Source organism: Hyposmocoma kahamanoa, unplaced genomic scaffold, assembly GCF_003589595.1.
Source record: "Hyposmocoma kahamanoa isolate Upper Pololo Valley unplaced genomic scaffold, ASM358959v1 202, whole genome shotgun sequence".
NCBI lineage: Eukaryota > Metazoa > Arthropoda > Insecta > Lepidoptera > Cosmopterigidae > Hyposmocoma > Hyposmocoma kahamanoa.
This window is the reverse complement of record NW_020653726.1, coordinates 5,662,486-5,681,018: the sequence shown is the minus strand read 5'-3', so window position 1 is coordinate 5,681,018 and position 18,533 is coordinate 5,662,486. Positions and strand designations below refer to the sequence as shown.

The 18,533-nt window shown below is 36.4% G+C and overlaps 1 protein-coding gene across 3 annotated transcripts in view; it reads right to left on the bottom strand.

Annotated features, from left to right (window-relative positions):
- The window catches only part of LOC113227178 (ATP-binding cassette sub-family G member 4-like), a 50,614-nt gene that overhangs the window by 9,841 nt on the left and 22,240 nt on the right, over nt 1–18,533 (bottom strand). Inside the window, exons 2-3 of one of the 3 annotated variants that reach the window (XM_026460059.1) lie at nt 12,929–13,082; nt 5,946–6,105 (exon numbers count right to left, since the gene is read on the bottom strand). In XM_026460059.1, the coding sequence (XP_026315844.1) occupies nt 5,946–6,105; nt 12,929–13,082 (314 nt within the window). Of the gene's footprint in view, nt 1–1,564; nt 2,661–5,945; nt 6,106–6,707; nt 6,830–12,928; nt 13,083–18,533 lie in introns of those variants that run through there. The other 2 variants (XM_026460060.1, XM_026460061.1) reach the window with 2 other exon arrangements.

The window sequence follows — 18,533 nt, the reverse complement described above, 5'->3', positions numbered from 1 at the left end:
TCAATTTTTGTTTTATCCTGAGGTCGTATTCTGAAACCAAATTAAGCGACTAATTTTGTCATTATTTTATCATAATTTAATCGTCTCGGTTTGATTTTTAAGTTTTTACTTTTTTCCGTAATTTATTTTTTGAGACTTCATCTTACGTGGCTCAAATTGGGTGGTTTTGGTGGCGTTTGTGTTACCACCTTAACTTAAAAACACCACCAAATTTTAAATTAAAAATTTAAATAACGTTCACTTTCGAAGATTGTTTTAAAGTATTGTGGTTTATTTGTCCCAATAAACTTGAGAAAGATAGTGTTATTCATAAGTTTTCAGATAACCAAAAATGACTTAATTGCTTTTTCATCTATTTGTATCTTAGCGATCTTTTAAATTTGTATTTTACTTAAATTAACGGTGATATCATTGATTAAATGATTTTGTTGAAAACGTCAAACACGAAAATTTAGTTCATTGTTGTTATCATTGGCAGTTGAATAACTACGATACACTACGCTATCTCCAGGAATGTTTTCTGAAGATAAACTCAAATGTTTACCAAAAAATCTCTCAACTCAAATGTTTACCATGAGGACATGCGGTGGGTTTACCGAGACATTGAGGCTTGATGCAAAATAAGGCACAGAATGCTAATTTAGAGTTGTTACTTTTTTCCAAATAACCTGAAGAAATAACACTTGGTACAATTATAACTAACTAGAGGAGACTTTCACAAAAAATAATTGAATATCATAGTGGTGAACATCTTGACATTCAATAAAATTTATTTACAACCTGAAGAAAATTCAAGTTACCTGGAAAGGCCAGTCTTTTTCTATAATTTCGTAATTTTCTACAGGTTTTAATTTATAATTAAATTAATTAAATTTTAATATTATCAATAATTTTCAATAATTTTAATATTATCAAAAAATAATTAAATTTTAATATTATCAATGGCAGGTTTCAATGCCAGATAAACGAATCAATATCAGTAATGTTTTTGTTTGTTGTAAGTGTTGTGTGTGTATTTAATAATCCTCCAACTCCTGGGCACCCTGCCCCGGATAGAGTTGGAGGATTTTTAAAGACAACTACAGATTTATCAGTGCCGTTTGGGAATGACATTACTGACATTGTTTCGATCATCTGGCGTTAAAAGCTACCGGTAGTAATATTTAAATTAAACGTGTACATAACGAAATTGTTCAAAAAGACTGGCTCATTCTTTGGTATATGAAGCCTTTTCTTAGTAACATGAATTTTCTTCAGGTTATTTGAAGAAAAATTAATAACTCTAAATTAGTACTCAGTGCCTTATCAACACCATCATCTGATGATGATTAGATGATGGTGTTACAGTCCAACTACTCAAAGCAGGAAATCCTGTGGTAAAAGTGCTTGTGAAACTTTTCAACAAAATTCTTCATGAAGTTCGAACACCAGAGCAATGGAAGAATGCCATCGTCACCATCATCCACAAAAAAGGCGACATTGCAAAACTTAGCAATTATCGGCCGATTGGCTTGCTCTCTCTGATTTATAGACTTTTTACAAAGATTTTGACCATCTGGCTTACCAGTGAACTTGACGAAGCGCAGCCTATTGAGCAGGCTGGCTTTCGGAGCGGCTTCTCAACCATCGACCATATCCACACGGTTAATCAGCTGATGGGGAAATGTCTCGAATTTAAGCTGCCTCTTGTCATGGCCTTCGTCAATTATGAGAAGGTCTTTGACAGTATCAAACATTGGGCCGTGTTCCACGCTCTTCATCACTGCCACATCGATTCCCGCTACGTGGATGTGCCCCGGGAGCTCTACCGTTCAGCCACTCTGCAGGTACGAGTTCACGATTTAATCAATTCCGTTCCAATCCGGCGAGGACTTGAGGATGTCGTAAAAACACTTGAATGGGATAACAGCGGCATTAACATCAATGGCGTAACACCATTTGTCTCACCTAAGATTCGCGGACGATCTCGTGCTATTTGCAAGCGACGATCTCCAAAGGATGCTGGAACAACCATATGATGCTTCTTTGAGAGTTGGCCTAAGGATGAATAATGTCCTAGACGAAGATTATGGCGAATCTCTCCAGTCCGTCAAATACCACCGTCACGGCAGGAACTGAGAGGCTGGAGAGAGTCGATCAGTACGTCACTCTCGGACATGTTCTGTCGTTTGGCAAAGAGCATCAGCCTAAAGAGATCTCAAAAAGAATCCAGCTGAGGTGGGCTGTGTTTAGCAAGTTAGGTGTCGTCTTTAAAACAGGTAAGGTTCCACAGTGTCTGAAGACACGCTTGTTTAATCAATGTGTTCTGCCCACCGTGACGTATGGTGACGAGACGCTCACGCAGGAGACTGTACACAGGTTGAGAGTTGCACAGAGGACCATGGAGCGCGCTATGCTCGGCATCAGCCTTGTAGACCGAGTTCCGAACGTTGAGATCCGACGATGGACGAAAGTTCAGGATGCCGTAACTCGGATCATGGAACTCAAATGGGGATGGGCGGGACACCTAGCTAGGCAAGGTGATGATAGGTGGAGCAAGATACCGACTGATTGGTGACCGAGGATGGGCAAAAGATGCGTCGGGCGCCCTGTTGCAAGGTGGGTCGACGAAATAGTACGCGTCGCGGGGCGTCAATGGATGCGGCTAGCACGGGACCGTGATGGATGGCACAAACTTCGAGAGGCCTATACCCAGCAGAGGGTGAAATCAGGCTGTGAATGATGATGCCTTATCAAGCCTCAATGTCCGGATAAACCCACCTTATGTCCTCATGGTAAACATTTGGGTTTCTACAACTTATATTTAGAAAACATTCGTAGAGATGGCGTTGTGAAAATCCAGGGAAGTACTGCCACCTTACCTATTTCTGCCGCCAAGCAGTAGTGTTAGCATAGTCAGGTTTGGAAGGGTAAGGATGCTGGTGAAGTTACAGGCACATGGGACTTGCCAACTTACGTCTCAGGGTGACGGGCGCAGTGGCAGTGCTCTTCAGATCTTTGCTTATTTAAAACTCTGAGTGGCACTGCCACTGTTATGGACAGGCGTGTAGCTTACCATCAGGCGCATGACTCGTTCGTCCCGTCACATGATATTAAAAAGTAAAAGCAGAAGAAAATTCCAACTGTACGTCGTTTTAAAGGGGCAAACAAATGTTTATCACAATTAAATTTAAAGAAACAATTAAATTTACTTAATTGTCTTTGTTTATATATATATTCCAACTTTGGTGGCAATATTTAATTCTGGTGCAACCGATAAGCGTTTTGGTGGCGTTTCTAAGTATTGGTGGCGAGAAAAATTTTTAATTGCTTATATCTCTGAAATTAATGGAAATGGTTATGTCCCGGTCACGTATATGTAAATGAAATGTTTCATTTTGTTGCAAACGAGTCTCGGATACTCGAAAATCTAAAAAAAAAAAAATTGCGCCTTCAAAATTTACAATAAAATGCATTTGTTGATATTCACCTTAAATTATTCTTGGAATTATTAGCACGGCCTTTTTTAAGGACATCCCTAATCTGCTTGAGATATGCACGCCGAGGTCTATCTCTCACCATGCCTTCATCCACATTCGCTCTATAAATTTGTGCCGTCAATTTACCAACATTCATTCTTTCTACGTGACCAAACCAAGCTTCCCCCTCTCTATTCGAGTGAATACATCACCTTTCATACCACAACGCTTGAAAGGGTAGTAACCCTAGCTAGCCGTGAACAGGTTCACGGCAATGAAATGGGAAACTTCCGGTTCACAAAGTGTATTAAAAGAAGTAAAGTTAAAAGAAAGGGCTGTAACAATAAAAAGGTAAATGTAAAAAAAACAGGTACAACAGTATAAAACACTCCCTACACTTTATGATTAAGGCACTTACCCCTACATGGGTCGAGTAACTGAATTACAGTTATAGGTACATGAAGGCTGTAGTCTGTTATAAATTATTACACATGATTTAGCTTATTTTATGATTATAAACGTAGTAAAGAACCAACATTGGCGATTATACGCGATGGAATTTGAAACAGCTCCGACTGTTGTGGTGGTCGAGCAGGGAGTGACCGTGGTACGAAACAAAATGAGAAAGCGAAGGAAGATGGAACAATTCAAATTTCAATTTAAATACAAGTAAAAGAAAAAATGTTAGGATACAAGTGGAGAGAGGCGATACAAAAAGGTGAGATGACGGTGTAAGGAGGTCACACCGTCAAACGCTCTCTTACTACACTGCTTGGCATTCTGTCTTTAAGACTAATACCGATCACATTGCGCAAAGCTCTTATTTCTACAACATTTCGGATTTCTTGGGTGAACGTTCGATTCTAGTGGTCTTAGAAGGCTACTCTTCCGAACAAAGGGCGATAGATGCCTCAGGGTTCCAGGATAGAGTTCCTCAGGGTTCGGTACTGTCCGTAACCCGCTTTCTGCTGCATATAAACGATATGTTGATTCCAGGTACCTTTGGGTATGCTGGTGACAGCACAGGTGTAGACAGGTACTTGATCAATGCAAGGGTCAGTGGAGAAGAAACCCAGTCTTGTCGAGAATCCATGGTTAGTCGTTTGAGTTTGACATTTAAGGCAGTCTCCGATTGAGGCGATGCCAATCTTGTCAAATTTAGTGCTACCAAAATGCAGGCGTGTCTTTTCTCCACTAAACGGAGTCTCTTTCACGTGACTCCCTCTTTTCGTGGTATATCCATACCTATAGCCGACCGTCTTCACCTACTTGGAATGGACCTGTCGTCCAATCTGAACTTCGGCAGTTACATTGAATCCATGGCCAAAAATGCAACCAAGAAGTTTGGCATCCTTTCCAAGGTGAGGCGATACTTCACACCGGGACAGTTGTTTCAGCTGTACCAAGCACAAGTCCGGTCGTGTATGGAGTACTGCTGCCACTTATGGGATGGCCCTGCTAAATACCAACTGGCCACCTTGGATTCAATAGACAAGCGTAATAAGAGGCTTATAGGTGACTCGGAACTAGTAGAGGTGAAGCTGCAGAGCCTTGAACACCGCCGTAGAGTTGCCAGCTTATCGGTATTCTACAGGATATATCACGGAGAGTGTGCGATGGAATTGCATAATTTGATTCCACCTTCCCCTTTCCATCATCGGGAGACTAGACGTGGGCGGAGGTTCCACCCCTATGTTGTGGATATTCCCCGGATTCGCACGAAGCGTTTCGCTTTCACATTTATATGGCGAGCGGCTAGGGAGTGGAATTCCCTGCCTGCAGACTTGTTCCCCGAACGCTATAACTTGCGACCTTTTCAAGGCGAGAGTAAATAGGCATTATTTAGGTGTGCATGCTACATCCTCCACCTCATCGTCACTCCATCAGGTAAGATGGAGGTCAAATGCGCACTTATTCTTTATAAAAAAAAAACATTAACCCTAGTTTCCTCGATGAACATCCAAACGCGTTTGTCTTGAGACATTCTGGCTACCATTTAAGGCATAATTATAAACTATTGTCTTGGTTATAACTACCTAATGCTGTCACACATTTGAAGTGTTTTTCTATATTTAACTTTCGCGGTCCTATTCTATGCATATAAGAAGTCCCATTGTAATAATCACTATTTACAGTAACTGAACACAATGGAAAACAATTATCGATTCTCTATAGAGATAATTATGTATAATTTGTCCGTAGATGGGTGCTGTCTTTGTTATTTATTATTTATAAACAAAATCCAGACAAATAGACAGAACAGACACCTACAGAAATCCTCATCCAAGAGGTATCTACTTACTACTAGTAAATCATTTTCGCAAACATCAAAAATCTCTACATTCCTGTATAATTAAAATCAAATTTCGGGGACCGATCCTTGAAGATTCCGTGTGACAAAAAGCTACGAATAAGGCTAGGTTATCAATATTATTGAAAAGGATTTGGGTCTAAACAGGCTTACAAATTGTATCTTAAGCAACTTACCGCATGACTACGTTCCCCAGAAGTAGCGTTTGGAAGTTTCAGGCTAGCAGCAAATTCCAATGTCTCCTTTGCTGTCAGAGCGTCAATAAGGGTAGCGTGCTGTGGGACTAAGACTGCACTTCGACCAGTTCCTTGTATGGAACCAGTTACGCCGGTTTTTCTATAATTAATACAAAATACAAAAGCCTTGCTGAATAATATCATCTACTTTTTATGTATTTAACTTAGTATAACGTGTCCTAGCACGTTGTTTCAAGACTACAAATAAGAATAACAGATAATTACATCAGCCCCCATTTAGATTATCCAGTCCCCGTAGCATGGCCACGCATGATAGTCGCGACGCGCGCGATAAAATTGGAATAAGCGCGCTATTGGCTGTCTCAATCAGATCTAGTTAGCCAATTTTTTAGTTAGCCAATAGTGCGCGCTTATTTCAATTTTATCGCGCGCGTCGCGACTATCCTGCGTAGTCATGCTACGGGGACTGGATAATCTAAATGGGGCCCTACACAGATGAGTGAGTAGCTGCAGGGCTAGCACGACAGGGCGCGACTAGCACGAGAGCGACATAAAGTGCGAAATACTACTGTCTATCTCGCATAGAGATCTCGTGCGCTATGTCGTTCTCGCGAAAGTCGCGCATTGTCGTGTTAACTCTACAGGAAGACAAAACATAAAAGTGGTAGGAAATAATAAAAAATTTGAAAATTTGAAAGAAGTAGTGAAAATCTTAGCAAAAAAGCAGGACGTAGATCTTACGGGAATCGAAAGGTTCTGCCGGCTTTGGGGCACAAATATTGTGCCATTGGAGAGTCAACCAGGCGAAAGATCCGGCGAACTTCAACCACCGACATTTTCGCCTAACGCGGGCTGTCGCTCTCCCAGCTGAACTGGGCTACGGATCGAATCAGCAGACCTTACGAATTTTAATTTTATTTTAATGGTTTGATGTAATAATTAAATGTAATTTTTTAAATTACTAATTTGAAAAATTATAGTCAATAATGGACTATGTGTTATTGAAAATATTAAAACTTTGACGTGATTGTAGGCTACTTGATAAAACCCTTATAGCATATTCTCTATGCGAACACCATATCAAATTTATTTTTACAAAATTACTGTGAAAGTATCAAGAAAGTTAGATCACTATAAATATGTTTTCAATGCTAAAAATGTAAAAGTATTATTTTAATAAATATGAAGTTTTATATAATATTTGTAAGGCGTAACTTGTATTTTTATGTAATTAGTTTTATTTGCTTTGTATGGGTAAATTAATGCTCTATCGTTACTAGGAGAATTATTCAAGTAACGACTTCTAATTTTCAATAATAATAATTTTAATTATTATCTTTTAAAGTTAAAATCAAGAAAATGTAAAAGCAACTGTTCGAACACTGTGCTTCAAATGTAGGAAATAAGAGCCCAAACTGAGGATTCTGCGTGGCTAGAGAGGGCTCTTAGGGCTAGCATGATGACGCGACTTGCACGAGAGCACTTCTCTAGAGAGATACCCTGTGGGACAATAGCAGTAAGATATCGCGCTTTAAGTCGCTCTCGTGTTACCTTGCTAGCCCTACTGACTCTCTCACAAAAATAACACAAAAAAATTAACCATAAAAAAAAATTTACTTGATAAAAAGCTACATCAGCCTAACAAAAAAAAACCTTAGGCTGTTGTGAGACTTTCAAAACAGTCATAACAACTATACACATTTTACAATATATTTTAGTGGACTTGCATCAAACTTCAAACTCATAGTGTAATAAAAAGACGGTTTAATAGAAAATTGTAGACAAATATATTTTGTAGTCACGTAACTGAATTTGGTAGCTTTACGTAACACATCTTTTGTTCTTGAACATTGAGTGTTATTTCCTGCTTTCTAAAATCTAAAAAGATAACAAAAATGCCATTATAACTGCGTAAGTTTTGAGTTTAGGAAAATGAGTTATAATATATTTAGCAAATCACATAATCTGATTTTTATTTTATTTATTTATTTCAGATAACCTAGGATAATAATTTGTTAGCTACATACTTATAGTTGTAGCACGTAAATGTTAGGGTTACCTAATTGTTTGACCTACCGCCTCTCAAGCAGAGGCTGTGGGTTCCAATCCGGGCTCGCATCTCTGAGTTTTTCGTAATTTATATGCGAAATTTAATTTGAAATTTACCATGAATTTTTCAGTGAAAAGAAAATTTCGTGACGAAACCTACACGTCGTTCACAACTCTCGGAAAGCGTGTGAAGTTCCCAACCCGCATTGGGCCAAGCAGTGAGACGTATAAATGGGTTGATGATGATGATGATGATGAAGGTGATGATGAAGATGAAGGTGATGATGAAGACGATGATACTTTTATAGTTATGTTAGTTATATAAAATGTTGAAATAGTACTAATATAAATATTCAATCACCGCTTCGCGATGCCTTTGTTGCCTAAAATCGCAGCCGTGAATGACAGTGAATGGCAGCTAAAATGGCAGTGATTCATGAACGAACTGTCAAGCCTGTTGGGGAATATTTTTAGGATACTGTTGGTGCTGCATCTCATCCTGTGCACCAGTTGAGCACACATTTTACGATTTGTTGCGAAAAAACAATCAAAATAATAAAAACAAACTATGTGTCACATATATAATACATTCGTATTATGTGATTTGCAAAATATATTATAACTTAGCCGAAAATAGACGAATACCCATAATATCAATGTTCAGGCAACAAAAGCAAACTATTTACAGCATCATTATAATTTTTTTTGTGTTTGTTAAAACTACGAAAACAAGATACATACTCAGTTAACGCCCGAAGCACAAAAATAATATATAGAACACAATATAATAAAAAAAATTATTACATTGTGTCAACATTACCGAAACGTATCTTTTTACTTGACAAATAGAAATAACTGTTTCGCTAGTTGACTGTATAAAAAATCAGTTAGTAGTAGTCAAATCAGTAGGTACCTAACCTATTTTGTTTTAGAATTTTTAATGTCGTATCATGGATTATAACGTCACAGCACAGATTAACCAATTTATAGGGTAATTATTTATATAGCTAACTATGGCAACTAAATACAGCCGATAAACTTTTATTAGATAATTATAATAGATAAAGTTTGGGAGAACCTTACTTGACGGATCTTGTTACGTTGCGCTGGAGGCTCTAACAAAAGTGTACAGCTTGATGATGTTGTTCACTATTGATATATCACCATCATTAACTCATTTATACGTCCCACTTCTCTCACGGGAGGGTTTAGGACATAGTCCGCCACACGTTTTCCGAAGGCAGTGAACTTGTTGCGACTTGCAGGTTGTTTTCCTTTACCGAAAAGCTCATGCTCAATTTCAAATTAAATTTCGCACATGAATTCCGGAAAACTAAACAGATGCGAGCCCGGATTCAAACTCACGGACTCTGCTTGAGAGGCGGTAGATCAGACCAATAGGCTACCATGGCTTTTATATATATATATATATATATATATATATACACACACATGACGTGTTCTTGAGAATTCATGAGAAGTGTGGGTGTCATTTAATACTAAGTGCATTCCCTTACTGCTCTAACCTAGGCACCGCTCGTATTAAGTATATATATAACATAAATTCGCACATTCATAATTTGAATTGCCGTCGTAATGACGTTATATTTTGTTTTGACATTAATAAGTTCGTAAGGAACTTCAAACTTTTTGAGGATAATTTACTTTTACCCATAAGGTATCTGAGACATATAGCTAGTTTGCTATCTTTTAATATTAAGGACGCTGTTATAGAAAATATAACACAGTCCCACGACAATGCTCCTACTTTAAGTAGCAACAGTATACTTATTACTAACCATCATTTAAACTGAAAAACACGATAACAGAAAAGTCTAATCGTTTCCATGTAGGTAGTACATCAAAATATTCAAGGCTTTTCTGGCAAAACATTAGAAATAAGTCTTTTTTTGCACGATATTTCCGTTGACGTGTTTTGTGTTACAGAACACTGGCTGAAAGACTACGAAGCAATTAACAACATAGAAAATTATGAAATAGTCAGTACGTTCATAAGAAAGAGCTTAAGTAGAGGCGGATCCATGATTATTATTAAACGTAACTTAAAATTTAAAGAGCGTAAGGACTTCACAGATCTTTCTACTGAACGAACTATTGACAATTCATGTGTGGAATTGGATCAGTTTGTCATCTTATGTATATACAGGCCCACTTCTGCTAATTTTAACGAGTTTCAATTAATTATGGAAGACAGTTTAAAGCGGATTTTTCCAACCAAAAAAACGTTGTAATATGTGGAGATTTCAATGTAAATCTGTTGGAAAACTGTTCTACTTCTGTAAGACTCATTGATTTCTTTAAAAGTTTTAACTTGATTAATCTTTTCTTAGAACCAACTCTCATCACTGCCTCCTCTTCTACTTGTATTGATAACATCTTTTGTAACACAGACGCAGTGTCTAAATCAATAATAAATTGCTTAAGATCCGACCATAGCGGCCAATTGGCTTCTTTTAATTGTAAAATGAGCAAGAAGGTAGACCAATTTCTTTGCAGACCGATTACCACAGAACGAATCATTAGATTTCAAAATAATATCGGCAATAGTTTCAATTCCCTACCCCATATACCGGAGGTTCCAAATACTTTATATAGCACGATATTTGGTTTAATTGAAAATGAATTTGATAATATATTTAAATCGAAAACATTAACTTTCCATAGAGAGACTAAATTCAACGACTGGGCAACAGTAGGTATTCATAAGAGTAAGTCTCGTTTGTATGAGCTATATGCTATGAAAACTTATAATACTAATTCCAATTTCATAGAATATGTTAGAATTTATTCAAAAATATTTAAACAAGTATGTGTAGCTGCTAAGATTAAGTTTCACAGCGGCAAAATTAGACAATCGATAAATAAATCTAAAACTACTCGGAGCATAATAAATAAAGAGTCAGGCAGGGTTAAACAACACGATAGAGATATAGTTTTAGAATTAGACAGCAAACTTATAAAATCTAAATATAAAGTAGCCCAAGCTTTTGAATCGTTCTTTTCGGAAATTGCTGTGAACACTACAGAATCATTAAATTCCTCCCCTTCATTTGCCTATTGATCTCCTAAAGGAAAATGTTAACGTTTGTGGTAGTTTATTTAATTTCCGTCATGTTAATCCACAAGACATAAAAGCTTATAAATCAATACATGTTAAAAAAACTGAAGATCTGTGGGGCATATCAACTAAAGTTATAGACTCAGTTATTGATCTAATTTCCCCACATTTAGCTGTAGCTTTCAATAGGTGCGTTGACGAAGGTGTTTCTCCCGATTTAATGAAATATATCAAGGTTATTCCCTTATTCAAAAACGGTAGGAAAGTTGATCCTAGCAACTATAGGCCCATTTCAATTTTACCAACTTTAAGTAAAATATTCGAAAAGGTACTGACTCAATTAGTGTCCTATTTCGGTAGGAATCATATTTTTGTAGTGAACAATACGGATTTACTAGTGGTAGATCGACTAGCGATGCGGGGGTAGCGTTACTAAAACACATCTTTGATGCTTGGGAAAGGTCCCAGAACCCTATTGGTGTTTTCTGTGACCTCTCAAAGGCATTTGATGGCGTTGATCATATTACTCTTATTAGGAAGCTGAAACATTACGGTGTAAATGGCAAGGCGTCGAAACTTGTCTCGTCATATCTCAACGGTAGAATTCAGAAAGTAGACATAAATAAAAATGGTGTGACTTCTCTGGGTTCTCCGGTAAAAACGGGTGTTCCGCAGGGTTCAATACTTGGACATTTCTTATTTCTGATTTATATTAATGATCTGCCATTCTTTGTTAAAAATCATTGCGAAATAGTGTAGTTTGCTGATGACACATCCTTGATTTTTAAAACAGACAGACATGACATTAACTATGACCATACTAATGATACCCTCTCTAAAGTAGTTTATTGGTTTAATGCTAACAATTTATTGCTTAATGCCAAGAAGACAAAATATGTTAAATTTGAATTACCTAACGTAAAATCGACTAGTCCAAGCATAGAAATAAACGGAGAAAAGTTAGAGAAAAGTAGTTAATAAAGCAGTCTTCTTGGGAGTGACCTTAGTTAGGTAGTAAATTTCAATGGTTTCCACATATATCTTCCCTGGCCAGCAGATTAAGCTCCGCTGTATACGCAGTCCGCAGAATACGTGAGCTTAGCGATGTTAGTACTTCTAGAATAGTTTAGTTACTTCCATAGTATAATGTCCTACGGGATTCTCATGTGGGGTAAAGCGGCAGATATTCAAACTATATTTGTATTGCAAAAACGAGCAATTCGTTCTGTGTACCGTCTAGGCTCTCGGATTTCTCTCAGAGAAAAGTTTAAGGAGACTGGTATCATGACTGTGGCATCACAGCCCATTTACTCAAATATTTTATATGCCCGTAAAAATATACATAATTTCAATAAAAGGAAGATATCCATAATATTAACCTTAGAGCTAAGTCCAAACTCATGGTACCACGATTTCGTTTAACCAAGGTAAACAACTCTTTTATGGGGAACTGTATACGTTTTTACAATAAGATTTTATGTTTATCATTTCCTTAGTTTAAAAACTACATTAAAAATATTTTGATCGAAAAATTGTATTGCAAAATTGAAGACTACGTGTTAGATAAAGATGTATGGAAAGACGACACAGCTCCAGAATCCACACAAATTTGATTCAAAGTGTATTCCATAGCATTTAAGTTTATTTGAAAAGAGCAATCCCTAGAATTTCTTGCTTGTTCTTCTCAAGGAGGTCAGCGTAGTGAACGAGCAGTAGCTTAAATGTGACGTTTTCAAGTGTAAATTTATTTTACCTATGGAATAAATAATCTTTGACTTTGAATACATTATAAACTTAACAGTGAAGTTCAAAAACAGGTTTCTTTGTGACTTACTTTCTTCCAGCCAATATTTTCATTAACGTGGTTTTGCCAGCTCCTGAAGGCCCGAGAATGAAGGTGAACCGCCCAGGTCTCAAAGCTCCTGAGGCACCGGTAAGGATCACTTGCTCTTTTCTTCCAGGGTCTTTATTTGGGGTCCAACATCTTCCTGTAAATAACGTAATTGTATATACAAGATCAAGAATGCTTAAGATTTTAATACAACTCTACGCATTACATTAGGTACTTAATGTTATATTTACAGACGATTTCATGTATGGAAATAAAAAAAAACGAAAAATTAAACCTTGTAGACGCATTTATATTTTTAGGTATAGCATTAGATTCTAAATTGCAATGGGGTCAACAAATAATTTCATTAAAAAATTAAATTAAATTAATACGATAACTTTCGTACGTAGAAACCGCTAGATTAGTTTACTATAGCTACTTCCACAGTTTAATGATATATACGGCATTTTGTTATGGGACATCGTGTTTATAACCAGAAATAGAGACGAAATGTCATTTAATATGAACTGCGCTCCGATTGTCCAGCCCGAATTGGAAAATCGACCAGTTTGACATGAGCTTTGCTACAATGGACGAAAAGTGAAAAAATTACATATTTCATATTTAATTACCGATGAAATGTGGTTCCGTGTGTTTTGAAATTTGATGTTTTGCTGTTTTTCACACACCACCGAATGGAACAGCCCCCCATCGTTAGAGATATTACGTATCTTTAGTACAATAAATACAGAATATTTTTGGAATATATGGACACGTACACACGGGTCAGTCGTTGGCGTTGTACAATTATAGCTTTTTAATTTGTGATTTTAGTGCAAACAAGAATTGATATTTAAAAATGATATAAGACCAATTTACCTGATGAGTTGCCTGGGATGGATAGCCCTTATTTCGTCTCTATTTCTGGTTATATACTCGATGTTATGGGGTAATGACGGCGATATTATTAGAATTTTTGTCCTGCAAAAACGTGCGATTAGGGCTTTACAATTTGTACCCAGAGCGTGTTTGAGAGCGAAGTACAAAGACATCTACAATTCTTTATATTATCAAGTGACGGGACGAACAAGTCGTGCGCCTGATGGTAAGCCACACGCCTGTCCATAACAATTGCAGTGCCACTCAGAGCTTTAAATCGCAAAGATCTGAGAGGCACTGCTACTGCGCTTGTCACCCTGAGACATAAGTTGACAAGTCCCATGTGCCTGTAATTTCACCAGCACCTTTATCCTTCTAAATCGGAACGCAGTGATGCTAACATTACTGCTTGGAGGCGGAAATAGGTAAGGTAGGAAGCAGTACTTCCCTGGACGAACTCTTTTCACAAGGAGCTCTATTGCTGTTAAATTACATTACTGTCACAGTATAAAAAATTAAATGTAATTTAAGTTAAGAATTTATTATGAGAAATAGTGATAAAACATTAATACGTGAAATAAAAATGCTATTCTTGACAGTCATCTTCACAAAGTCGCAATAATATAAATTCAAAAGGGCAAAGGGCAGGACCGTCAAAAATGGTTCCTATTCGTCTTGTTTAATCGTCCAGCGTTTTTATAAAAATGTTAAGATAATCTAGTGTAATTTTTTTTAACTACTACACAGCTACTGTAACGTAGTTGACAAAAATCCTTGTAAGTGACTCGTTTAGCTCTTTCAGTCTGTCTCCATGTGATAGATACCTACATAATTTATTTCAGATTAATGTAAATGGTAAGTGTGTACATATGTTTAATTACGAAGAACTACTCCTAGAGTTTCTTACTCATTCCTCTCAAGGGAACCTGCCTTACGAATGAGCTGTAGAATTTAACACATTCATCGCCATGGTGGGTGAAAATACCAGGCATAACAGACCTAACTTTGCAATGCTCGTTCAGGCCGCAAGTGGTAAACGCTACGTATTTAGCCATACAACATGACCAACGCGGCTCTGACGAACTTCTGTAGCCACTTGGTTTTTTAGGGTTTTGATGTCATTATCTAGACTTAGAGGGGAAAAAATATATTCCGAATAAAAAAGTTTACTTTAATTTCAAATTGAATTTAAAAGTTCCAAACTAAGCAAAAAAATGGTTAATGTGAAATGTCAATTTCAAATCAAAGACGTATGTAATTTTATTTAAACATCGATCGAACATTACGTGTACGTACTCCGTTTGGCATTGCGACCAGCGCGCAGCCTTATGAGTTTAGGTTTCGCCGGGTTGAAATGCCCGGCACTAAAAATTATTTCAAAATAGAGCTAAATAATGAAATATTACAAAAAAACCTATACTTACATGTACAAATGAGACCAAAAACAGTAATATAAGCCAATGTAATTTTTTGAATATTTTTGAAGATTCTAACCGGCGTCGAACGTGTAAATCAATGTGACGATTTCAAGTAGTTTCATTTAGAATTTTCTCTAAACACATGAAAGAATTCCTCATAAATAAAAGTAATTATAATGTTAAAGAATTTTCGAATGACAAGATGTAATTTATTGTGTAATTAATTTAAATTACTTCAATATCCTTCTTATTTATCTTATTTATGTATAATTGCAATGATTTATTTAATACGATCGCATTTATTTTAATACTTTTATAATGAGTAAGTGCCCTTAACACTTTGTTGTGCCCTTAAAGGATGTCACATGTACCTTTACAAGCCTTTGTACCTAAAATAATATAAGTATGATACTACACTAAATGAATAAATAAAGAATAATTTGCGTAGGTACCTATGGACTAAAAAATATGTTTGAGTTTACGATAAGAACTGTCCAGTGTCCAAAGTGTATCTATTTCATAGTTTTACTCAATGTCAACAATAGTAAGTGTCGCGTAAATATGCAAAACGGAATGACTTTTAAAGTTTTACTTTTCAAAATATGTTTATCTTTGTTGTTCTTGTTATCGTTTGGGTGTGAGAATATCAAGTTCATTGATAACTATGTTGTGGTGATGTCTGCGGTATTTGGATTAAGTGTTCACTTTATATTATATTTGTATGTGACTTAAGTATAAAATTAAATTATGTCCGTTTGACATGCAATACAAAAAAAGACAACACAAGTTAGTAATAGTAGGGGACACCGGGACTGGTAGTTCCCGGGGCAAGTTGTTCTCACAGCAATAACTTTGCAAGGAAAATATGTAGCAATACATGTGAAGCGCGTCGTTAAAGCGTCAGGTGATGCGTCTTGTCGGTAGCCATTTCAGTTACTCCGGCGACGACGTGTGGTTATCATCATGGCTATGTGGTCAAAATATCACGTAAGTAAATTTTTCCTTGTTTAAATTTTTTGGTCTGTCTTTGTTTATTATGGGTTTACTTTGTTCATATGTAACTTTTCTAAACTGTAATGACAGTAGTAAGGAAAAGGAATCTTATTGTTTGAGTATTTTTTTGATTGATTCTATTACTTTGCCGGTATGTTAGTCTTAGTACAAAAACCTTATTTGGGGCTATAAGTTCCTCCCTCGAGGGGCTGGTTGTTCCTAGGAACAACTTCCCCCAATTGACCTGCAATCATACTTAAAATTTTTATGACCATTTTTCTTTGTTTTAAGGATGCCAAACTACAAACGGGCTCATGTCAAATATTTAGACAAGATGATAGAGTCACTTATGTGTGTCTCAACTGTGATTCAGATGAAGAAATGAGCGATGAATAATATTACTGGTGAATAAGAATGTAGTGGTTTTTTTTTAAGTTAGTTGTGCATAATATAAACATTACATATATACAATTATAAAATAAGTGGTTTTATTTAAGAAAATCTTTGTTATTCTGTCATAATCTAGGCGGAACAATTTGCCTCAAAGGCGAAACAACTCGCCCCAAAGCGGGGCTGAATGTACCGCTCCGAAATTTGTCAAAAAAGCCTCTATGAAAAAGACTATTGAGATATTAGTAGAAGTGACTATCTTATTACAAAAAGCGACAAACATTTGTTCAATGTTTCCACATTTTGAAAATCAAACCCTTCATTTTCAGTATAAAACTGCAAGTTATTTGAAAATCGGAACGTTCAGCCCCGCTCTCCCGTAATAAATGTGTCTAATGCGTCATTATCTCAGATACCAAGGACATAGGAGACGTTAATAAATGGTCACTGGTGATGGTAATGAGATAAAATTTACTAACACAGGCAGACGATCGGTTTTTTAAGGTCTACTCCACATATCAATAAATACAGTAGAAGTGGTTAGTTAACGTTTGAAAGACCTATCTGAGCTCAGTCTGCCATTTTCGCTTTGTATGGTATGGTTTTGACATTTTTTCAAGTCAATTGTCTAAAATCCTAAAAAATGCCTTATTGTGCTCTTTTGGAGTGCAAAAATGATAGCCGCACCAAAAATATTACCCGTAGTGGTATTTCTTATCGCCGGAAAATCTTTATTTTAATAAATTGTCAATTTTCTGTTTATCGAAATATTTTTTTTGTTACAAGAAACGAAAGTAAAGCTTATGCCCCTGCAATATGGTCGTTTTTTGTTGGAAAACTAAATTAATAACTCCAATTCATGGTCGTTCAGCAATTAACCGCTAGATGCCAGCACATTGAAATTTCTATATAATATCAAAACGTCGTAACTTGGAATAATAGGTATTGATGGTATTGAACTTTCAACGACATGCCAGCGGGGTAAAGTTTAAATTATATTAACAGTCCAAAATTTGTTACTTCTTTTTAAATTTGAAACTACGACCAATAATATCAAGATTTTGTAGTGTTTCAAATTAAGAATGTGTGAGTGTTGGCGACATCGGATCTGATAGTGATCGAGGCTTAAGGCACTTCCATTGTTTTTTTCTGTTTTTTCTTCCGTGGTCTATTCAGATATTCGCTACCGCTGTGGGTAGCGAAATCCGAGCGGTTATGCGGTATTCCTACTGTTCAAAACTAAGCGAATATCGCTCCCATTATGGCTAGCGAAACTCTCTTAATTTTCGCCCGTCTAGAAAATCACTTCTGTACCGTCAGTGAATAAGACATCACTATAACCGTACGTTACGAATAATCTCAATAAATTTATCATTTGACTGTTTCGACGTTTGTTTCGATGTATATAACATCAAATTAGTCCTTCAATTGTGTCAAAAAATCGTCACTAACTGAGTTGCGACGAGTGCGGGTGGATTGAATTTGCTGCTGCTGCCGCGCCGTTTGGTAAAACCAATTACGCAAAGCAAGATAAAATGGCGCGATAGAGAGATACCCCGAAACAGAGGTTTCGCTCTCGCTGCGGAACATTATACATATAAAATACCCGGTGGGATACTGCGCAGTATGTTTCGCTACCTACTGTTGTAGCGAATATCGTTTATATCTGAATAGGCCTTTAGTAACGTACAATATTTATTTATATTGTGGTAAAGTCTAAACTTTATACTTAACATGGGTAATAAACATTTATTTACGTATATATGTATAGAGACCTATAGAACTACAAGGAACATAAACACAATATGCATTCATAATTTTGTATTTATAATTTACGAAGGGCTACGTTATGCAAGGAACAAAATAGTGATATATCTTTATTGAGTAACAAAGTTTCTAATACATACCCTACTTATATATACGTATAT